This window comes from Staurois parvus, unplaced genomic scaffold (assembly GCF_062004578.1).
Source record: "Staurois parvus isolate SC_StPar_1 unplaced genomic scaffold, SC_StPar_1.0 ptg001052l, whole genome shotgun sequence".
Lineage (NCBI taxonomy): Eukaryota > Metazoa > Chordata > Amphibia > Anura > Ranidae > Staurois > Staurois parvus.
Genome location: NW_028318848.1, coordinates 910,323 through 935,514, shown reverse-complemented (window position 1 = coordinate 935,514; position 25,192 = coordinate 910,323). Strand labels below are relative to the sequence as shown.

The following is a 25,192-nucleotide window of genomic DNA, read 5'->3' as shown; positions in this document are numbered from 1 at the left end:
GACAGTGCTTCTTGAAACCAGTAAACCCAAAACAGGTGTGTGTTTTTTAAGGGCAGGACGGCTGTCAGCAACACATCCAATATCATCACACTGATTGGAGTCAAGGTTGGCTCACTCCTGGCTCCAATTAGCTCTGGGAGAAGTCATTAAGCTAGGGCCTCACATACTTTTTCCTCCCTGCACTGTGAATGTTTACATGTTATGTGCAATTAAACCTTGGCAACATCTAATGTTTGTGTAGTATTATGTTCAGCAGACTGTGTTCTTCTATTGTTGTGACTTAGATGATGTTCAGAGCACATTTTATGCCCAATTCATGCAAAACTCCACGTAATCCCAAGGGGTTCACATACTTTTTCTTGCAACTGTATATATATAATAATATTAAATAAAAAAATAAATAAATAAAAAATAAAATAAAAAATAATAAGAAAAGTAAAACAATGAAAAAAATATAAAGCAAATATAAATTAAAAAAAAAAATATATATATATAAAAAAAAAAAAAAAAAACAAATGTACATATGTAGATTACAATTCCTTAAAAATCTCTGAAATATTTTGAAGCTATGGTACCACAAAACTGTATTGGATACAACCATTAACTTTCCACTAAGTAGAGTGTCTGAAACCACCCACAACTACACTATTAATGGTCTCAGTCAATCCACTCACCAATTGGATAAGAAACAATTAATGCCAATCTCTGCATTTAAACCTTTGGGAGCCCCTATATTATAAATCCACTTAGTTTCATTTTGTGAGATGCCTATCAACATATCTCCCCCTCTCCATGGCGTTTCCACTCTATCTATACCACAGAATTTTAGACAAGTTGGGTCCCTATTGTGACAAACCCTAAAGTGATGTGATAAACTGTGATACTTAAATCCTTTTTTGTTGTTTCTGATATGCTCACCTAATCTCACAGATAATTTTCTAGTAGTTCTTCCTATATATTGAAGGTTACAAGAACATTCAAGCACATAGGTAACATGGTTAGTGTCACATGAAATAAACTTCTTAATTTTATAGGATGAACCCTTAGAGCTAGATTTGAAGCTATCAAAATATTTTTTATTATTATCCCCTTTTAAAATTCTACATGCTGAACACCTTCCGCATTTAAAAAAACCCACTCTATCCAAAAAAGTGGTTAATTTCCTCGGTTTATCAGGAACATTCTTTACCAATTTATCCCTTAATACAGGCGGTTTTCTGTAAATGAAACTACCGTATATACTCTAGTATAAGCCGAGTTTTTCAGCACATTTTTTGTGCTGAAAAACAGCCCCCTCGGCTTATACTCGAGTCAACGTCTGCCAAGGGGGGCGCGAGGCTCCGTCAAGGGGGGCGCGTACAGGGGTGGGCAGAGGGCTGCTGTCTCTTACCTGGCTCCCACGATGATCCATCCAGGAAGCGCTGCTCCTTCCGTTACTCCGGCCACTCCCTCACTCCTGCCGCTCGGCTCCACCTCCTCACCGGTGATTGGCCGCCAGAACTGTAGCTCAGGAAAGGTACACAGGCGGCCAATCACGGGCGAGGAGGCGGAGCCGAGCGGACCCGCAAAAATCGAGTGAGGGAAAAGCCGGTAAGTGTGCAGTGCAGAGGTGCTGCTGCAACCACATATGCTGGCTGCAGCAGCACCATACTGCAACAGGGGTCAGCAAGTGTCATTGGTGTCAGTGGGAGGAATAGTGCCGCATCATTGGTGTCACTGATACTAATGATGGGGCATTATTCCTCCCACTGACACCAACGATGGGGCACTATTCCTCCCACTGACACCAATGATGGGGCACTTTTCCTCCTACTGATACTAATGATGGGGCATTATTCCTCCCACTGACACCAACGATGGGGCACTATTCCTCCCAGTGATACCAATGATGGGGCACTATTCCTCCCACTGACACCAACGATGGGGCACTGTTCCTCCCACTGACACCAATGATGGGGCACTATTCCTCCCACTGATACCAATGATGGGACACTATTCCTCCCACTGATACCAATGATGGGGCACTATTCCTCCACTGATACCAATGATGGGGCACTATTCCTCCCACTGATATCAATGATGGGGCACTATTCCTCCACTGATACCAATGATGGGGCACTATTCCTCCACTGATACCAATGATGGGGCACTATTCCTCCCACTGATACCAATGATGGGGCACTATTCCTCCCACTGATACTAATGATGGGACACTATTCCTCCCACTGATACTAATGATGGGGCACTATTCCTCCCACTGATACCAATGATGGGGCACTATTCCTCCCACTGATACTAATGATGGGGCACTCGTCCTCCCACTTTATTTTTTACATTGACTAGTAGGTGCCTCATTTCCCACCCTCGGCTTATACTCGAGTCAATAGTTTTTCCCAGTTTTTTGTGGTAAAATTAGGTACCTCGGCTTATATTCGGGTCGGCTTATACTCGAGTATATACGGTAGGCCTCTCCGGAAGTAATTTACTCAAAATCTCATCTCTTTTTAGAATCAGCCAGTGCTTCCTTATAATCCTTTCTACTAATTTAATTTGGCGAGAATAACTCGTTATAAAAGCCATTTCTCCTGTTCATCTATCTTTAGATTGTTTGACCAGCAGATCTTCCCTATTCATTCCCTTAACCTGTTCTAGAGCACATTGCAAGGACTGTTCTTTATAACCTTTTTCCCTAAATCTATTCAATAACATATCAGATTGATTTTGAAATACTTTATTATCATCACAGTTGCGTTTTAACCTAATAAGTTGACCTTTCGGAATGGCCTTAAGCCAGTTTCTGTGATGGCAGCTATGGTTCGGAATATACCCATTCCTGTCAACATCTTTAAAATGGGTCTTTGTAAGAAACCTGTTACCTTGCCTATACACCGTCAGGTCCAAAAAATCAATAGCTGTCTCACTCAGGTTATAAGTGAATGATAAGTTCACATCGTTATTCCCCATCTTATCAATAAAGTCAACCAGTCCTTCTTTATCTCCTTTCCATATAATGATGATGTCATCTATGAACCTCCTATAAAGTAGCAGTTCTTTCTTCCTATTTTCAAAGATTGCCTTACTTTCCCACCCACTCATGAATAAATTAGCTACTGACGGTGCATACTTAGCACCCATCGCTACACCCATAATCTGTTTATAAAATCTTTTAGAATGCCAGAAATAATTATGTGTCATAGCCAGATCCAGACATTTCATGATAAATTGTATTTGGTTCCTGTATTTGATCCATCCTGGGGGCCACCCAGGATGGATCAGTATCCCTATTGGGGAGGAGGAGAAGGAGGGGGTGTAGAGGAGGGCAAGAAAAAAAGAAAAAGGACGACCTAAATCAAGGAATTTTTAACTTAAGTGATTATGTTTTAACTGAAGAAGAATTGAAAGTGCTATCTTTGGGTCTGAAATTTGCACCAGATAGAGATCTTAACAAATTGGATGCATACATAGATTTACAGAAATATATTAGAAAAATTAATCTAAAGAAATTTTGGAGTAAGAAACAAAGTGGTAATAATGATATTGAGAAGGGTGTTGTTAGTGATAAATCAAGTCTATATCCTATTGGGAATTTGCAAAAGGATATTATAGGCCCTTATTTGCATACTAAATTAAGGAATAAATCAGTCTTTAATCCTAAAATAGCAAATAATCACTGTGTGGAAACTTTTAGAAAAATGGTAGAGCATGATTTGGAGCATTTATCTATCCCCAAGTTGAGATCTAAACAGGATATAATTTCAGGAATTCGGAAGTTAGAAAAGAATGAAAATATTGTAATTAGATCAGCAGATAAGGGAGGGGGGGTAGTGGTTTTAAATAAATCAGATTATTATATAGAGCTGAATAGACTGGTGGATGATGTTAACACATATGAATTATTGAAAAATAACCCCACAAGGAAATATAGATCAAAATTAATTAAACTAGTCAAAGAAGGAGAAAAATTGGGAATATTGAATAGTAAGGAAACAAGATATCTAGTGCCTAAGGCTCCTAATATACCAGTGATTTACCAATTACCTAAAATTCATAAAAATCTGACAAAACCTCCAGGAAGACCGATCATAAATGGGATTGATTCATTGTTCTCCAGACTGGGAGAATATGTTGATACGTTTTTGCAACCCTTGGTATCTTCCTTTCCCACTTACCTAAGAGATAGTGGGGATTTGATTAGCTCACTCAAAGCTATTAGTGAAGGTGAGGATTGTGTCATGGCCAGTGTAGATGTAAATTCGCTATACACTAATATAAAACATCATGACGCCCTAGCAGCGGTTAAAGGAGCAATGGGAACTAAGTCAGGAGTTGATTCTGACCAAATACAATTTATTATGAAATGTCTGGATCTGGCTATGACACATATTTATTTCTGGCATTCTAAAAGATTTTATAAACAGATTATGGGTGTAGCGATGGGTGCTAAGTATGCACCGTCAGTAGCTAATTTATTCATGAGTGGGTGGGAAAGTAAGGCAATCTTTGAAAATAGGAAGAAAGAACTGCTACTTTATAGGAGGTTCATAGATGACATCATCATTATATGGAAAGGAGATAAAGAAGGACTGGTTGACTTTATTGATAAGATGGGGAATAATGATGTTAACTTATCATTCACTTATAACCTGAGTGAGACAGCTATTGATTTTTTGGACCTGACGGTGTACAGGCAAGGTAACAGGTTTCTTACAAGGACCCATTTTAAAGATGTTGTCAGGAATGGGTATATTCCGAACCATAGCTGCCATCACAGAAACTGGCTTAAGGCCATTCCGAAAGGTCAACTTATTAGGTTAAAACGCAACTGTGATGATAATAAAGTATTTCAAAATCAATCTGATATGTTATTGAATAGATTTAGGGAAAAAGGTTATAAAGAACAGTCCTTGCAATGTGCTCTAGAACAGGTCAAGGGAATGAATAGGGAAGATTTGCTGGTCAAACAATCTAAAGATAGATGCACAGGAGAAATGGCTTTTATAACGAGTTATTCTCGCCAATTTAAATTAGTAGAAAGGATTATAAGGAAGCACTGGCCGATTCTAAAAAGAGATGAGATTTTGAGTAAATTACTTCCGGAGAGGCCTAGTTTCATTTACAGAAAACCGCCTGTATTAAGGGATAAATTGGTAAAAAATGTTCCTGATAAACCGAGGAAATTAACCACTTTTTTGGATAGAGTGGGTTTTTTTAAATGCCGAAGGTGTTCAGCATGTAGAATTTTAAAAGGGGATAATAATAAAAAATATTTTGATAGCTTCAAATCTAGCTCTAAGGGTTCATCCTATAAAATTAAGAAGTTTATTTCATGTGACACTAACCATGTTACTTATGTGCTTGAATGTTCTTGTAACCTTCAATATATAGGAAGAACTACTAGAAAATTATCTGTGAGATTAGGTGAGCATATCAGAAACATCAAAAAAGGATTTAAGTATCACAGTTTATCACATCACTTTAGGGTTTGTCACAATAGGGACCCAACTTGTCTAAAATTCTGTGGTATAGATAGAGTGGAAACGCCATGGAGAGGGGGAGATATGTTGATGGGCATCTCACAAAATGAAACTAAGTGGATTTATAATATGGGGACATTGGCCCCCAAAGGTTTAAATGCAGAGATTGACATTAATTGTTTCTTATCCAATTGGTGAGTGGATTGACTGAGACCATTAATAGTGTAGTTGTGGGTGGTTTCAGACACTCTACTTAGTGGAAAGTTAATGGTTGTATCCAATAGAGTTTTGTGGTGCTATAGCTTCAAAATATTTTAGAGATTTTTAAGGAATTGTGATCTACATATGTACATTTGTTTTTTGTGTGTTTTTTTTATTTATTTATATTTGCTTTATATTTTTTTCATTGTTTTACTTTTTTTATTATTTTTTATTTTCTATTATTTTATATTTTATATTTTTTTATTTTATATTATTATTATTTTTTTTATATTTATTTATATTTGCTTTATTTTTATTTTTTTATTTTTCTATTTTTTTTTTAATTTTTAATACATTTTTATTCTTTATTTCCCAGAGAGTATTAAAGATAATTGGAATATATGGTGATTTGTATTTATATTTATGAGGAATTTTGTTTCATTGTTTTAATTGCGGATCATTGTCTTGTATTTAAGTTGTGAAGGGTTCTCACGCTGAGTATATAGAGGATGAGGTAAGATCAGAGGGTGGGTACTTTGTATGGTAATTATAATGGTTTAATGATCAGGTGTGGTAGTGGGAGGTAGTTTCTATCAATTTGCATAGGAGATGGATGAGAGCTCTCCCTATAGGGTATAAAAGACGGCCAGATACTGAAGGTGGTGTCTTGAAAACGCCCTGTGGGTGGGGCGAAATGCATTGATGCATTTCTGGTCTGCTGTCTTCTTGGCCTACGTCACTTCCGGTATTTGGAACGCACGCCGATTTTTGCGGTTCAAGCAGCCATTTTTGAGGTGGAAAGCTGGTCATCCTCTACAGTGATCCTAAAAGCGTGAGATCCCTATATTTACAATTTGGAAACTTGTTCCTTTGAAGCCTTTGAGGCTATTAAACAAGGCCTGTTATTTTATTGAAACATGTGAGTGTCCTTATTCTATGGATTTATATGGTATTGAGTGGCAGTATTACACTATGTAGCCTTTCTTTCCTTGCACACTATTGAGGATTCCATGGAGAAGGAGAGTGGAGTCGATTGCTGTATCTAAGCAGGGTGAAGAAGGCGATTTGAGTTCCTCCTGAGGGGCTATAGGATCCCTTATATCCTGTGAGGCTTATTACTCACCTCCATCTGGTGAGTGCGGTCAATATTATTTTTCACGTGGTGATTAGGTGGAAGCACATTTTGGAACATTGTTTTGAAAATCCTTTTGGGAAAATAAGGACTTATGTTTGAAATATTATATATATATTTTTGCACGGACATTTATTTATTTGTGATTATTTTTATTTATTTAATTTTTGCGCTGTTTTTTGTGTTATTTATTATTGGTGTTTTTCACTGGTGCACAGCTGCATAATTGTATACTTTCTTTGATTGGCGCTGGGATTTTTTTAGTTTGACAGTACAGGGGATGACCAGAGACTGCGGACACAGTACAGGGGATGACCAGAGACTGCGGACACAGTACAGGGGATGACCAGAGACTGCGGACACAGTACAGGGGATGACCAGAGACTGCAGACACAATACAGATGACCAGAGACTGCGGACACAGTACAGGGGATGACCAGAGACTGCGGACACAGTACAGGGGATGACCAGAGACTGCGGACACAGTACAGGGGATGACCAGAGACTGCAGACACAATACAGATGACCAGAGACTGCGGACACAGTGCAGGGGATGACCAGAGACTGCGGACACAGTGCAGGGGATGACCAGAGACTGCGGACACAGTGCAGGGGATGACCAGAGACTGCGGACACAGTGCAGGGGATGACCAGAGACTGCGGACACAGTGCAGGGGATGACCAGAGACTGCGGACACAGTGCAGGGGATGACCAGAGACTGCGGACACAGTGCAGGGGATGACCAGAGACTGCGGACACAGTGCAGGGGATGACCAGAGACTGCGGACACAGTGCAGGGGATGACCAGAGACTGCGGACACAGTGCAGGGGATGACCAGAGACTGCGGACACAGTACAGGGGATGACCAGAGACTGCGGACACAGTACAGGGGATGACCAGAGACTGCGGACACAGTACAGGGGATGACCAGAGACTGCGGTCACAGTACAGGGGATGACCAGAGACTGCGGACACAGTACAGGGGATGACCAGAGACTGCGGACACAGTACAGGGGATGACGAGAGACTGCGGACACAGTACAGGAGATGACCAGAGACTGCGGACACAGTACAGGGGATGACGAGAGACTGCAGACACAGTACAGGGGATGACCAGAGACTGCGGACACAGTGCAGGGGATGACGAGAGACTGCGGACACAGTACAGGAGATGACCAGAGACTGCGGACACAGTACAGGGGATGACGAGAGACTGCAGACACAGTACAGGGGATGACCAGAGACTGCGGACACAGTACAGGGGATGACCAGAGACTGCAGACACAATACAGATGACCAGAGACTGCGGACACAGTGCAGGGGATGACCAGAGACTGCGGACATAGTACAGGGGATGACCAGAGACTGCGGACACAGTGCAGGGGATGACCAGAGACTGCGGACACAGTGCAGGGGATGACCAAGAGACTGCGGACCTTTGTGGAGGGAGGGGGAGCAGGTACCTGAATTGGACAGGTACCCGCTCCCACTTTCGCAGAGATGTACTCCCTTTACATCGTGTTCCAAATTATTATGCAAATTATGTTTTTCTCATTTGCCTGAATAATTGATGTAAATAACAGTCAGCATGATTCTCATGTTATCAACTATTAAGAGTACAATTCACATTTTATTGAACAAACCTCGTAATGATAACAGGATTTTTTTTAAACATAAAACACTTCCAATGACTGTTCCAAATTATTACACACAGTAAGTTTCAAAACACTTTATAGGTTGTAAAGAACTGAAAATTGTCATTTGTTGTGTTTGCAGCATATTTACTGAAATCAAAAGCTATTTCAATCAAACTTTTAACAACATTTTAACTTTTTCAACATTTGAACCGGTCACGTTACATTGTAACAGGACCCCTTATTTGATAGCAGCTTCACAAGTCTTGCATCCATTGAACTTGTGAGTTTTTGGACAGTTTCTGCTTGAATTTGTTTGCAAGATGTCAGAATAGCCTCCTAGAGCTGCTGTTTGGATGTAAACTGCCTCCCACCCTCAGATCTTTTGCTTGAGGATGCTCCAAAGGTTCTCAATAGGATTGAGGTCAGGGGAGGATGGAGGCCACACCATGACTTTCTCTCCTTTTATCCCCATAGCAGCCATTGATGCAGAGGTATTCTTTGCAGCATGAGATGGTGCATTGTCATGCATGAAGATGATTTTATTACGGAAAGCATAATTCTTCCTTCTGTACCAGGGAAGAAAGTGGTCAGTCATAAAGTCCACATACTTTGCAGAGGTCATCGTTACACCTTCAGGGACCCTAAAGGGGCCGAGCAGCTCTGTTCCCATGATTCCGACCCAAAACATTACTCCACCACCGCCTTGCTGATGTCGCAGCCTTGTTGGAACAGGGTGGCCGTCCACCAGCCATCCACTACTCCATCCATCTGGACCATCCAGGGTTGCACGGCACTCATCAGTGAACAGGACTGTTTGAAAATTAGTCTTCATGTATTTTTCTGCCCAATGCAGCCGTTTCTGCTTGTGAGCATTGGTTAGAGGTGGCCGAAAAGAAGGTTTATGCACAGTTGCAAGACTCTGGGGGACTCTACACCTTGATGTCCGTGGGACTCCAGAGGCACCAGCAGCTTCAAATATCTACCCTAACAATAACACTCCTCACAGAAATTTCCAAAATGGACCTCAGCACCACAATACTCCTCGGGGTGATACAATAGCTTATTATAATAATTATGCATCTCCACGTCATTACAACAAACGGCCATACCGATCTCGGAACAGGCAACATTGGCAGGGGCCACAAAGAGGTTATCAACCTCATGTCCGAGATACGGCTCCAGTTACCCCTAGAAGGAATAACTATCATCATGATATTAATTCACGACAGCCTTTTTTAGGGGAAGGCAGGGTAAGAAAACTGAAACACCACAGAGGAAAGAGAGGAGGGAGGAGGATACACAGACGCAAACAAGAAAGGAGGACATAGTGGGAAAAGGGTTATTTAACCTCAGTAATGTAGATCTGACTAAAGAGGAACTACGATTATTGGATAAGGGACTTCACCTCCCTAGCGGTATGATTATTTCAGATTTTTGGTGCTGAAAGCGGTACAATTATTTTGCATGGAAATATGTAGTTTTTTTATTGTAGGCTGTAATTTTTAGAAATAACTCACTGAAATCTGTCGAACAAGAGTCTATTAAACATCCCAGGTATGATAAAATTTGAAACACGAAATTATAATTTAACAAATAATCATAAAAAATAATAATATAATAATAATACATTTAATTCAATAATATAATCAAACCAAAAACACTGAAATTTGAAATAGAGCGCCAAGTTCGCACATTGCTGAGCAAAGTCGCAGAATCGTTTTCAGTGTCTGATGATGAATTTCCCCACGAATCATTATCACTTAATTCTGCAAGTGGTTCTGATTTACTATCGCTGTTCTCTAGCTGATCTAAACCCGCTTTTGACCTAAAGGGACACTTTTTGGACGCCATGGACGTTTCTCAGTTTCCAGGCAGAAAGAACAGACAAAATGCAGGCAGGGCACAGGACAAAGCACTAGGGACAAAATGTATGTGAAATGGGTTGAAACAGCAATGTTTTACTATGTAAAATTTGTTTGGAAAAAAATGACATTTTTTAAAATTTTCAAATTTCCCGCCGGCGGCGGCGCCCGTACATCCCAATGTCACAGGGACAGGAACACAGAAGCCGGATGCCGGCATCGGGTGGAGGAGATGGCCAGGGACGCTGCAGGGGACACATCGTGGGAGTGAAGGACAAGGTAAGCTCTGCAGGGACTCTCTATGCAGCGCTGCATGGTAAGCCCGAGTGTAGCTCGGGGTTATCGCTTTTGGTACTGAAACTTTACCCCGAGCTACACTCGGGAATACCGCTAGGGAGGTTAATATGCCCCTGCCAACAAATTAAATAAATTTCAAGTTTATGTAGATATACATAAATTTGCTAGGCAATTGTCCCTTAAAAGATTTCTTGCCAACAAACCAACCGCCAGCAATATGGCACATGACAATTACATGCATTCCAATCTACGCAACGCCTCTACTTACAACCCACCTCCACAAACACACTCATATGTAAATGTATTTAAGGACAAAGTTCTCAAAGAATTGGGTAATCTATCTATCAAACGGCCATATGACGGATCAGGGGATATTATGGCTATGAAATCACTCCTAGAAAAGAGAGATCTGGTGATCAGACCAGCGGACAAAGGGGGTGGGGTAGTGGTCCTCAACAAAACTGATTATATAACAGAAGTTGAAAATATTTTAAGTAAACCGAAACACATACACCCCATTAACCAAGGACCCTCTTGTGAGTTATAAATGCTCTCTTAAGAACATTATCAATTGTGGTTTTGAGAACAAAATCCTGAACAAAAAAGAGAAAGCCTTCCTGATCCCAACTGCACCTAAACCCCCTATTTTATACATTTTACCAAAAATTCACAAAGACCCGGTTAGACTTCCAGGCCGTCCAATAATAAGTGGAATTGGATCTCTATGTTCGAAAATCGGAGAATATATCGATTTTAAAGATACCAAACAGGTATTGAACCTGGTCAATGATATCAGAATATCTTCAGATACCTACCTGGTGACAGCAGATGTTGCCTCGCTGTACACAAACGTCAATCATTCTGATGGCATGGAAGCCGCAAATATTTACTTGACACATTATAGTAATCTGCCCTCAGCACAGAAAGATTTTATTCTGAACCTATTAGAATTTGCCATGGAATATAATTACTTCTGGTTCAACAAGACCTACTATTTGCAAGTCAAGGGAGTGGCTATGGGGGCTAAATTTTCCCCCAGCCTCACTAATCTTTTTATGGCGAGATGGGAGGAGGACATCATCTATGCCAGAGACTGGCCGGAATTGTTACTCTACAAGAGATATGTAGATGATGTCCTCCTACTATGGAATGGTAATGAGGAATCACTTGTCAACTTTTTTGGTACTTTAAATAACAGTACACTTAATATCAGCTTAACATATTCTTACAGTAAATTAGAAATCAATTTTCTGGATCTGACACTCATGAATATAGATGGAAGGATTATCACCAAATCATTTTTCAAAGTTACTGATCGTAATAGTTACATCCCCATCAACAGCTGTCATCACCCATCTTGGCTGGCCAATATACCAAAGGGCCAATTCACAAGAATTAGACGTAACTGCACTGATTTGGATATGTATTACTCTCAAGCTACGATTCTGAAAAATAGATTCCTAGAAAAAGGATATGATGACACTACTTTAATGAAGACTATAGATAATGTCGCCCAGATAGACAGAAATACAATGCTGCAGGACAATCGTAGACCAACATGAATAAAAGTTTGTCCGTTTATTACCACCTACTCATTACAACATAGATCCATCAGTAGAATAATCAAAAAGAATTGGGATATCCTGTTAACCGATCCTGTCTTATGTAAGATCTTACCGGATAAACCAGAAATTGTTTTCCGGAGAGCCACTTCTATGAGACATAGTCTTGCACCTAACGTAGTCGATCCCCCCCAACACATTACACTGTTTCCTGACCGGAAAGGTTTTAATCCCTGTAACAATTGTGTCATATGCAAATGTAACAACATCAGGAAACGCAGGATTGATTCATTTACTTCGCATGTGACTGGCAAAACATACATCATAAAAAGCTTAATTTCCTGTTACAGCAAGTACGTTGTGTACTTCAATGCCCTTGCCAGAAACAGTATGTAGGGCGAACCACCAGGAGATTACGGGATCGTCTACATGAGCATGTCTCCAACATCAAAAAGGGATATAGGGAGCATTCTTTATCGAACCACTACAGAATTCACCATAACAAAGACCCTACCTCACTTAAATTCACAGCAATCGATATTGTTACTCCCCACTGGAGAGGTATGAATAAAACACAGGCGGTTTCTCAAGCAGAAACCAGAAGGGTATATGATCTTTGTACCCTACACCCTCTAGGTCACAATATCGAGATTGACGTAAACTGTTTATCGCAAACAGCTAGAAATAGGAGATTATTTATGCACATCATATATCCCTCATTTACTAATACTGACTCCACCTTTGATATGACAGCATATATGAGATTATGTGTCTTGCTTGTCTTATTTTAGTCATTTTTCCCATATTATACAATTCAATTTTATATATAATTTTTTATATACAATTTATGGATATTTTATGTTTATGTCATATGGACTTTTAATACTTGTCTATTATTCTCCTTTGGTCCTTTATATGAATGTTAGCCGCACTTTTATAAGAGCTTCTAGTATCTTATTCAGTATTTATGGGTTCATATATATTATTGATTTTTATGATTCATTTTCACATCATGGTATTGCTGATTTTATTATTATCATTTTATTTGGCTGTTTTTTTTATTATTGCCCTTTTGCCATAGATATATATCTTTAAAACTTTTACATCAAAGTACTTAATATATTATTTTTATACAGTACTGCGCATGTGTGAGAAGCGCTACGCTTTGTGAATAGCCCTGCGTCTTCTGGGACCTGTCGTGTCCCAGAAGACGCCAAGCCATTCACAAGGTGCAGCGCTTCTTGCACACGCGCAGTGGGCACCCGGCTGTCACACTAAAGATGTCGGCGCGAGAAGACTGTACAGCGCCAGACCGAGGAACAGGTAAGGTTCTGCTGCAGAGAAGAGCTAAGCTGCCGGCCCAGTATTCTGACACGGTGGCGGCAGCGGAAATACCGGACTGGACGCTCCATATTCACTCCATAAGACGCACTGACATTTCCCCCCCCCTTTTTGGGGGGAAAAAAGTGCGTCTTATGCAGCGAAAAATACGGTAAATACCACCAAAAGAAAGCTCTATTTGTGTGAAAAAAATTATAAAAATTTCATATGGGTACAATGTTGCATGACCGCGCAATTGTCAGGTGCAGCAGTGCTGAAAGCTGAAAATTGGTCTTGGCAGGAAGGGGGTATAAGTGGCCAGTAGGCGAGGGGTTAAACAAGCTAAAGTTAGAAGCTGATTGGCTCCTATGCTCAGCTGCACCGGATTCTGAGTGCTCCAGTTTTAGTAAATCCCCCCCCCACCGTGTACTCAGTACGAATTGCATCTTTGCCATTACTGGCATTTCTTCTGAGAACTCTAGTTGCTTGGCTGTCATGTACATCCACAGGCTTCATTGCTGGCTGAGTGATCAGAAGAGTGCAGCAAGTAAAGCTCGGACTTGTCATCATCTTACTTGCACCCAGCAGTGAATAGCAGGAACTCCAGCTTTGTCTTGTATACAGAATATTGATCTGTGACGTGGCAATGTTCTAGGGGTGTGCCAAGAATAATCCTGAGCCTAGGCTGCCCCCCCTCATTGACCTCACAGTTACTGCGGGGAAGGTCTTTGCTGCCGACACTTACATAGACTATTCTGCCTGGCAGGGGGCAGTTTAGGCCTCATGTACACTGGGCATGTATCCGGGGGGGGGGGGGGCATGACTCTCCAGCATATAGGTACAGACAGAATGCTGTACCCACGAAAAACGCACTGGAATGCACATGTCCCTATGTAGATTGAAGAAAAAGAGGGAAAAAGGGAAAAAAATTTACCAGAAAGCATCAAAAATGCGCGGAAACGCATCTGGACTGTGTTTCTATAGTGTGAACCGGCCCTCAGAAAAGTCCATTCTTTTGCTCTCAGCCTCCTCCAAATCTCCAGATTCCTTTTTTTGCTGCTGTGATCCAACTTCCCGTTAGAGGGTAGCCATGTTTATTATCTATGGTCCCACTGGATGTAGGGACTACCCATCCTTGCTTGCACTAAGATGAACTAGGGACTATGGACAATGGAAGTTGTAGTGTGCAGAGAGCAGTGTACATGACTGCCACTAACATGCACTGCTCATTCCAAACATGAAATGGAAGTGAGGAGGAAAAGGAGAGGTGTGGGAGCTCACAGAGGACATTATACAGAGGAGGAAAAATAACAGAAAAAAAATCATGACAAATAGATTACAGGACTTGTAAGTAGTGGATGTAAATGGATTATTTTTGGAGAAAAAGATAGTTTAGTGTCACTTTAATGGTTCGATCATCTGTCAGACCTCTGCTGCTTCCTGGGTCCCTGTTGGAGGGCCAGTTCACACTCCATGCATTTCAGTTGCTTTTTTTCCTGCATCCAAAATGCGCAGAAAGTAGGTTATATGGCTTTCGATGTCATAGTTCACATCAGTGCTTGCAGTTCCAGTGCGTTCTGGTTGCAGGAAAAAAAAAAAAAAGTAGAACAGGCTGCATTTTTTCTGTACAGAACTAAAACGCACCGAAGCGCACCAAAAACACACTGGAACACATGTCCCTATTTGAATTGAAGAAAAAGAGGGGATAAAATGAGCCGGAATGCATCAAAAATGCGCAGGCAGAAACGCATCCGGAACACATCTGGATTGCGTTTCTATGGTGTGAACGGGTCCGGAGAGTTTTACCTTCACAGATGCAGAGAAATCTCTCCAATAAGGACTCAGCAGGATTGTAAATTGTGAAATAAAACCTCCCATCTGTCATCATTCCAGACTCGTTACCCAACTTAACAATCACAATCATTGGTGGGATTATAACGGAAGTGACAAAAAAAATAGCTGTGAATAAAAAAACTTCTCCCTTGTTTTACCCAAAGCCTGGGCAGCCTAGATCCCATGGTGTGCTCTGTGTACATGACACACTCCTGACCCCTGCACTATGGATGGCACCTGGTTGTCACTATGCTTGCTGCCTTTTTCTTCTCCTCTGAGTACCCAAGAGGGCCCCTGTCAGATCGGTTGTATAGGGCCACCCTGATTGTAATTCATTGGCTGTACAGGTAGTGCAGTCAGCATATGTTTGGAAATCTTCTCAGTCTGATAGTTTGCTGGGTGATCACACGGATCCTCATAGCACTCCTGCAGGTGATGTCTTGGAAATGTGTGTTGGGATTTGTATTTCCTCTCCCATGATGACGTCGGTCTAGGCTGAATATATACAGTGCTGTGTAATGGAAAGTTGTCTATTCCTTTTATTATTGCTAAGTGCAGTAACCCATGGCAACCAATCTGATTTCACTTTACAGCTGTCAGGTGACTGAGAGGAGATCTGATTGGTTACTATGGATTGTTACATTCAGAACTTGGATATTTGTGTTACTGAATACCCTCCATGTCTCTCTATCAGACAGTCACTCTATGCAGTTTTATGCCACTGGAGTCTCCTCTCCGGGATCCGGGCTCCCTGTGTACTCTGAAATCGGATATGTGGATGATAAGGAGATAGAGGATTATAACAGCGACACTCGGCAGTTCCTTCCCAAGACTGAATGGATGAAGAAACTGGAACCTGACTACTGGGAGAGAGAGACACAAATAGGTCGGGGCAATGAGGCTGTGTTTAAGCGCAGTGTACAGAATTTGATGAACCGATTCAACCAGACTGGAGGTGAGACAATTCTTACATTTCTATTTCTTTATTACACCAAATACAAACATGGAATAAAATGTATACAAATGTGCCAGAAATGTGTCTGATGTATGAAAAGATTGGGGGCCGTTTACTGAATGCTCAGTGAGTATGGTATACATCGGGGCCGCAACCCGTCAATTGTGATCGACCACGGGGAGCCAAAGGGTCGATTGTGACCGCAGTTCTGCCTCCCCCCAGCCTCCGCCGCTCTCATATTATCAGCAGAGCGTAGAGCAGGAGGCAGCATAGTGCTGGATAGAAGGCGGGGTCAGAAGCAGAAGGTGCTCAGTGATTGGTTGCTAGGCTGTCCTAGGAACCAATCACCAGCTTGGTATTATCAAGTCCGGCAGCTCCTGCTCCCGCCTTCCACCCAGCACTGTGTTGTCTTCTGATCTTCGCTCTGCTCTACACACGCTGACAGGTAGGCAGTGCTACCCGTGTGTGATGTGGGGGAGACACAGGAGATTCTGTGGGGGGGCAGAGGAGACACTGTGTGAGGAAGGGGGGTTTAGGAGACTCTGTGGGAGGGGGGAGGCACAGGAGACACTGTGGGAGGGGGGGGGACACAGAAGACACTGTGGGGGGGGGGCACAGGAGACACTGTGGGTGGGGGGGGGCACAGGAGACACTGTGGGTGGGGGGGCACAGGAGACACTGTGGGGGGGGGCACAGGAGGCACCGTGGGAGGGGGGGCACAGGAGGCACCGTGGGAGGGGGGGACACAGGAGGCACTGTGGAGGGGGGGGGGCACAGGAGACACTGGGGGGGGGGGACACAGGAGACACTGTGGGAGGGGGAGCACAGGAGACACTGTGGGATGGGGGGGGGGGCACAGGAGACACTGTGGGAGGGCTCTTAGGAGACACTGGGGGGGGGGAGGGGCTTAGGAGACACTGTGGGAGGGGGGGACACAGGAGACACTGTGGGAGGGGGGACACAGGAGACACTGTGGGAGGGGGGAACACAGGAGATACTGTGGGAGGGGGGGGGACAGGAGACTCTCTGGGGGGGCTTTTAGGAGACACTGTGGGAGGGGGCAGGAGACACTGTGGGAGGGGGGGACACAGGAGACTCTGTGGGGGGGGCTCTTAGACACTATGGGAGGGGGGACACAGGAGATACTGTGGTAGGAGGGCTTAAGAGACACAGTGAGAAGGGGGGACACAGTAAACTTCAGTGGGGGAAATTTTGATGAGAAAAGGACAGGGGACACTGCTTTGGGGGATGTGGTTGCAGAGGACACTTTGTGTGTATGTGTGTGTGTGGGGGGGGGGGGGGTACTGCTATGGGGCAGGGTAGAGGACACTACACAGTATAGGGGGGTGATGTGAAGGAGGACAGAGGACACTGGTTTGGGGGGAGGTACAGAACACTACTGGGGGGAAGGGGACAGAGGGTACGACAGTGGGGTGGGGGGATGTGGTGTGAAGGGGGGCAGGGGACACTGCTTTGGGGGGTACAGGATACTACTGTGGGGGGCAAAGGACACAGCATTGTGGGGTACAAAACACTACTGTGGGGGGAGGGGTGCATAGGGCACTACAATGGGGGTGGTGATGTAAAGGGGGTAGAGGGCACTACATTGGGGGGGGGGTACAGGACACTACTGCGGGGGGCAAAGGACACAGCATTGGGGGTACAAAACACTACTGTGGGGGAAGGAGGGAAAAGGGCACTACAGTGGGGGGATGTAAAAAGGGGACAGAGGACACTGTGGGGAGGGTAATGGTTTTTGTTTTTTTTAAGGACGCCACCTAGTAACCCCCCCCCTTCCCCCCGGTATACATGGTGAAGTTGTGTTCATTCCAATTATCAAATCCAATGTGAAAACAAACAATCCTGTCTTTCCTCTCCCTTGTACATGATTGGGTATATACAATGAACAGAGCTCTGTCCTATTACTAAGCTCAGTGAATGTTCCCTTTGCATTGTGATCTGTCTTTTCCTTTAGTAGATGAACCCCATTGCTGTGACTTCACAAAACAGCTAAAGTTGGAGAGATGACATGAACAGCGATCCCAGAGAAATGTCTTGTAGCAATGCTGTCTGTCTCGGGGCTGGAGAGCTGTGACCCACCACCGTTTTATTATTTTTATAAAGACAGTAATGATCTGAAGTCAGAGAACGTCACTAGATAAGTAGTTACCCCCAGAGTCCTGTATGTGGCCCCCAAAAACTAGATTAGTCTGGTCCTGTATTTATAGGATTACCAGGGACATGTCTAGTACTCTGTATGTACACCGACATTCCATGTGACCTCAGATCATGAAATCAGAGGATACTACAAAGATTACTACTGTACAGAAAGTGTGCAGAACCTTTGTAAGGCTACGTTCACACCTATGCAGGTTGTGTATGACCCATTTCTGTGTTGTATTTTGTATTTTTGCACCTGTGTTTTTTATGCGTTTTGCGTTTTTGTTTTTTTTTTCAATTTTCTTGTTGCTAAGCAGATTTTAAAAACGCAATACATGCTTTTCTGCAGTGTTTCGATTGAAGTCTATAGAACAAAAAACGCAACTTTTTGCTTTCAAAAAAGTCCCCGGCCCTTTCCAGAAAATGCAGAGATGTGAACATGTCCCACAGGAATTCATGTTAAATGGACTGTACTGTGTTTCTGCACAATGTTGCAAAAAACGCTTAGGTGTGAACCTAGGGTCAGATGGGGCCCAATCCTCCAGAATTTACACCTTATTGACAAACATTCTTACCTAAGAAATTCTAGAGAGAACTCAGAGTATGAGGCCCTCTTCACATCGTGTAGCAGAAATGTGATTTTGACAGGCAATTATCACGCGATTTTGAGTGTTGCATAGGGTAGCCCATTCAGTTGAATAGGCTGCGCTATGCACTTTGTCACTTAAAAAGCTCAGATGATTCATGTAGCATTTACTTCCTGATATCCGTCTGCCCTTAGTTTAGACATGCAGGCAGGAATGTGCTTAGCTGAGAGAGCCCCTCCTCCAGATAAAAAAAAAGTCCATGAAGACTCCTTGGATGTATGATATCATTTTGACCTAGGCTAGAAATCAGGAAGCAACTGATGAAATGTAAAAAAAAAAAGCTTTAACTTTAAAAAAGTAAACTTAAATGTACCTTCCTGTCTATTTACTAATGTCAGCAGCATAAAGATTACAAATAGTTAATGTTGATTGAGAGATTTTAATTCTGCTTTAATGGCAATTGACTGTATAATTATAACTCTACAATGTGGAAACGTAACAACACAGAGTTAATGGCCCACTTGGGACAGCTCACTGAGTCTAGGTTCACGCTGCTGTGCTGCAGTAATCATTGATGTGCCTTATTCTGGGAGTTATTCTGCATTACATGAAAGCAGCCGATTCAGTTACAACTACTTTCTGCATCAAATGGCAAAGATGTGTACATGTTATTTTATGTTCTGTATTATGACATTATATGTAACATAGATTTTGTAGCACAGCACAGTGCATGGTGGTGCATTAGTTGTGTTCTGATGCACTTCTTTGGCAAACTGCATTGAGATGCCATTAAAGGAGAAGTATAACCAAAGCTTTTTTGACTGGACTTCTGTGGACCAGAGGAGTGCAGATAGTTCTACACTTATGTGATCCGGACTGAAGCCCGCTGTCAGCTGACGTCATAGAGCTGGTCCTGGCTCTGAAAAGATCTCAACCATATGGACAGGATCTGCCCAGAAGCCTGGACCGGCAGCTAGCTCAGCCTCTCTGTGATCTGCTGAGAATCTGAGCCAGCCGTTCCCTCCCTCTCCACAGTCCAGCACTCCAGTGAGCGCTGGAGGGGAGAGCAGAGAGCCGGAGACTGACAGTCCCAGTGAGTATAAATGTTTATTTTTTTCTAGACACATACTTCTCTTTTAAGAACAGATCTCCAATGTGCAAAATGTTTGTCCACTAGTTGTGGCAATGCGTGTGATACCCCAGCGCAAAAGTGTGAACTAAATCTAAAAGCTGAAAAGAGAAGTATGGGGCTATTTTTCCCCCCATTATACTTACCTAGGTGGATGCAGTATCAGTCCGATGCTTCATCTGTCCTCTGCCGGCTCTAACGGTGAGAACTCAGCGATCACATGATCACTGTCACTGAGAGCTCCTCTCTGCTTTGAGCAGAGAGCTGGACTGTCAGTCACCGCTCTCTGCTCAGCCCCCCCCCAGTGTTCATTGGAGGGCGGTGCTGTGGAGGGGGAGGGAGTGACTTGCTGAGGCTCGTGGCGTTTCGCTGAGAGGCTGAGGTAGGTGCTGCTCCAGATTCTGGGGTGGATCCTGACTGTGAAGTCACCATCTTTCCCCAGTCTGGACCGGCTGAGTGACGTCAGCCAACAACAGGCTTCAGTCCACTGTCAGCTGAAAACGGGTCACAGGAGTGCGGAACGTACTGCACTTCTGTGATCCACATGAGGAGTACAGCCAGGAGAGCTTTGTATGTAGTTCTTTAATTCACATTTGCTCGGGACTTCTCACTGAGGGGTAAATGTACAGAGACCACTGATATTACAGCCAATCAGTGAGGTCTGTGTGCTGTGGGGACCATCTCACTACCGGGATGGATGCTGGGAAGTGATGTGTATAGGAGGGGGGGGGTACAGGGAACCACCAATGTGTCTGCTGGGTTTGTACGAACTTTCTCTGTTCAGCTAAATTCAAGAGAGAAAACAAAAGTGGCAGTTAGGCTTTAAAATGTTTGTAACCAGAAATCATTGATGTGTGGATGTTCTGGCAGACATGATAAGTGTCAGTATGGGGTGATTTACTAAAACCAGAGAGTGCAAAATCTGGTGCAGCTCTGCATAGAAACCAATCGGCGTCTAACTTCAGCTTGTTCTGTTAAGCTTTGACAATAAATCCTGGAAGCTGATTGGTTTCTGTGCAGATCTGCACCAGATTTTACACTCTCCAGTTTTAGTACATCAACCCCTATGTGTCTGTAACTGGAAATAATTCTGTGACTTCGTTGCTTACCTTAATATTTATTATATATTTGTAAAGCACATGTATGCCTTTTATCTGGTACACTTTAGAGTAGAGTTTTACTAAATATATATATATGTTTATTTAATAAAGGCTGATGTGAAAAAATTTTGTTCACATTAACTTTTGTTATTTTTTTGTTTATTTGTGTGTGTTAATCAGATATTTTTGTCATGTTCCAAACATTTTGTCATACACACAAAACAGAAACTCGCATGGTTAGGATTACCTTATTAACAAGAACAGAGAAAATATAGCGGTAGAGCTTCTTGTTTTGATAATATAAGTACAATTTCTCTCAGATATTAGAGATCGGATCAGTCATTACGAAGTTTTTTAACCACTTTGGAAGGTTTTGCCCCCTTCATGACCAGGGCATGTTTTGCAATTCAGCTTTGCGCTACTTTAACTGGCAGTTGCTTGGTCAAGCAACAATGTATATTGTTTTTTTCACACAGGGTTTTTGATTTTTGTATTCTATAAAAGAAAAAAGACTGAAGATTTTGGGGGAAAAAAAGATATTTTCTACTTTCTGTTATAAAGATTATCCAATAAAATCAAATTCCTTCATAGGTTTAGGCCAACATGTATTCTGCTACATGTCACAAGTGCTGGCATAAGCAAAGCTGATCTTGCTAACACTGCAATTTTGGGTACACTATACTATTGGAGCCACTAATATAGTTCTGACTGCGCCCAGGATGCTGATCTGTACAGGCACTATACTAGTGATAGTGTGGTGGGCAATCAGGGACTGCCCCTAACTGACACTGGCTGGGAGGGATGCTAATTGACTGCAACTGACACTATCTGATGTTGCTAATGACACTAATACAGTGATCAATGATAGTACTGTACACCAACACCGTACTACTTATGACACTGGCAGGGGAGATCAGGAGGACAATCAAAAGGTTAACTGTGTGCCTACCAAGTCTATGTGTGCTGCTTTTACTCACATGTAACCATAAATCACCAGCGCCAAAAAAATATACACAAATTCTAAAACAAAATTAAGTGCTGCTGTACATAAGTGTAACTTACACCAAAAAATATAAAAACATTACAAACTGCGCAAATAATTATTATATTGCTAAATCAATATATAAAAATTATATTAAAATTATAAAATAAAGTCCCACTCCAAAATTCATGAAAAAAATGGTGAGAAAGAAATATAAATCACAAGTGACAAAATAGAAAAATCCTTAAATAAACCGAAAGATGGCCGAACCGGAAGTTCATCCGGTTCTGCCGTCCTACGTCACTTCCGGTGAGTGGAACACACGCCGGAGCTCTGCGTTCCAGGCGGCCATCTTGTGCATGGGTGAATAGTCATACTGTCATCTGCTGCTGATTGTGGGATTTCTAAGTAACTATCCTGAAGTTTATGACGTCTGTGGAGGCAATAAAAGATGCCGTTTTATATTTTATACAATGTGAGTGGCCTGGTGATTTGATATTTGATTAAGCTGGGTGTTGCAGTATTACGCTATGTGATTTTATCTCTCCTACAATACCCTGAGTCTATCTGGGAAGAGGAGCCTGGTGATGTTGGAAATTGGAGGAAAGTTTTCTTGTGGTGGAGTGGAGTTCTGGAGGCTTATCTCAAGGGTCTCGGATCCCTAAAATACCTCAAAGGCGTTTATTTCACCAGAATCCGGTGAGTGCGGTTTAATTTGGTTTGAGCACTAATTTCTGGTGGAAGTACACTTCTTTGGAACAAGGACTTTCGGTTTATTTAAGGATTTGTCTATTTTTTGTCACTTGTGATTTTTTTATATATATATATATCTTTCTCACCATTTTTTTCACAAATTTTGGAGTGGGACTATATTTTATATTTTTAATATAATTTTTATATATTGATTTAGCAATATAATAATTATTTGCGCTGTTTGTGATGTTTATATATTTTTTATGCTTTTAATCACAGACTGGCTGACTTTTCTTCTAGCTCTGAACGGTAAGTGAAATCGGGGAGAAAAAAAAACAGACAGATCTGTGTTGTGTTTACTAAAACACACATATCTGTGCTGTGATTGGCCACAGCAATGAGCAGGTTCACAGCCAAAATCATTGACTGCAAGTGTGCTGATGAACTACAACATGAGACACCGCACAGGCGAGCACAAACCTGTAAACCTGAAAGTTTGGCATGACGCACCCATACGTTGTGTTGCTCGGGGGAGCCGACTGTCAGCAGTAAAATTACTACTGACCAGTCAGCAAGCGGTTAAATAGAACAATTTAGAACCCCAAAGGCCCAAAAAGACCAAATATTGTCATTCCTGCATGGCATTGTGTAGATAATAAGTGTGCCTCTCAAAGGCAATACACCTGTTCAGTTCACATATCCGCTCTTCCACCAAAGGAGGTGTTAAAGCGATATTAAACCCAAAATCAAAAATGTAATATCTTGCAGCAGGGAGTGTTAGATGTACTGGCAGATTTAGATACCCAAACAGTAACAGCAACAGCTTTTTACCTTTTGGGTTAAAGGTTTTACATAAATAAAAGATGATCATTGTAAGCATCCCAGCCAGTGGTAAATGGTTTGTCTCAACCCTCTAAACTGCTACATCTGCAGGAGAGTTTGTTTTTTTGAAAAACGAGAGTTACTGGCCAGATCACCAGGTGAAAATAAAGGAAAGAAAACCTAAAAAAGAAAACTAATGCAGTCATCACATTTATGAATTGGTATGCTACAATATAATAAATGTTTTCTTTTGGGTTTGATACCTCTTTAACCCTTTCACAATCTGAGATGTTTTGTTTTTTGCACACTTCTTTAACCACATTTTTGTATTACGGCGCTGCGTCACTTTAACGGACAATTGCGTGGTCATGCAACGCTGCACCCATATGAAATTTACGTCCTTTTTTTTCCCACAAATAGAGCTTTCTTTCAGTGTTATTTGATCTTCTGTGTGTTTTTTTTATTTTTTCGCTGTAAAAAAAAAATTACAATTTTGAGAAAAAAAATATTTTTGACATTTGCTATTAAACATGTCCAGTAAAAAAATTTTAAAAATCTAATTTTGTCATAAATTTAGGCCAAAATGTATTCTGCGACATGTCTTTGCTAACAAAAAATCCCAATACGTGTAAATTAATTGGTTTATGTGAAAGTTATAGCACCTACAAATGGCGGTATAGATACTGTGATTTTTTTTTTATTATTATTTTTAATTTTTACTAGTAATGGCGATGATCAACGACTTATAGCGGGACTGCGGCGGACATTCTGACACTAGGGGGAACTGACTTGGTGTCACTGACATCCTCAGTGACACCAGTATAGTGATCAGTGGTAATAAAAAGCTCTGACACTGTACTAATGGCACTGGGCAGGAATGGATTAACATGTGGGGAGATCAAAGGGTTAACTGAGTGCTGTTAATAACTTTGTGCTTCACAGTGTGCAGGAGCTGTATATATATATATATATATATGTATGTATGTATGTGTGTATATATATACATATACATATATATATATATATATATATATATATATATATATACACAGTTGCAACAAAAAGTATGTGAACCCCTTGGGATTACGTGGAGTTTTGCATGAATTGGGCATAAAATGTGCTTTGAAGTCACAACAATAGAAGAACACAGTCTGCTGAACATAATACTACAGAAACATTAGATGTTGCCATGGTTTAATTGCACATAACATGTAAACATTCACAGTGCAGGGAGGAAAAAGTATGTGAACCTTTGGACTTAATAACTGTTGACCCTCCTTTGGCAGCAATAACCTCAACCAACCGTTTCCTGTAGTTGCAGATCAGACCTGCACAACGATCTGGAGTAATTTTGGACCACTCCTCTTCACAAAACTGTTTCAGTGTAGCAATATTCTTGGGATGTCTGGTGTGAATCGCTCTCTTAAGGTCATGCCACAGCATT

At 41.8% G+C, this 25,192-nt stretch overlaps 1 protein-coding gene across 3 annotated transcripts in view; it reads left to right on the top strand.

Moving 5' to 3' along the window:
* The window catches only part of LOC149440799 (class I histocompatibility antigen, F10 alpha chain-like), a 93,946-nt gene that overhangs the window by 6,435 nt on the left and 62,319 nt on the right, over positions 1 to 25,192 (top strand). For all 3 annotated transcript variants that reach the window (XM_089658135.1, XM_089658133.1, XM_089658134.1), the window contains exon 2: positions 16,015 to 16,275. In XM_089658135.1, coding sequence (XP_089514261.1) covers positions 16,015 to 16,275 — 261 coding nt within the window. The remainder of the gene's footprint in view (positions 1 to 16,014; positions 16,276 to 25,192) is intronic.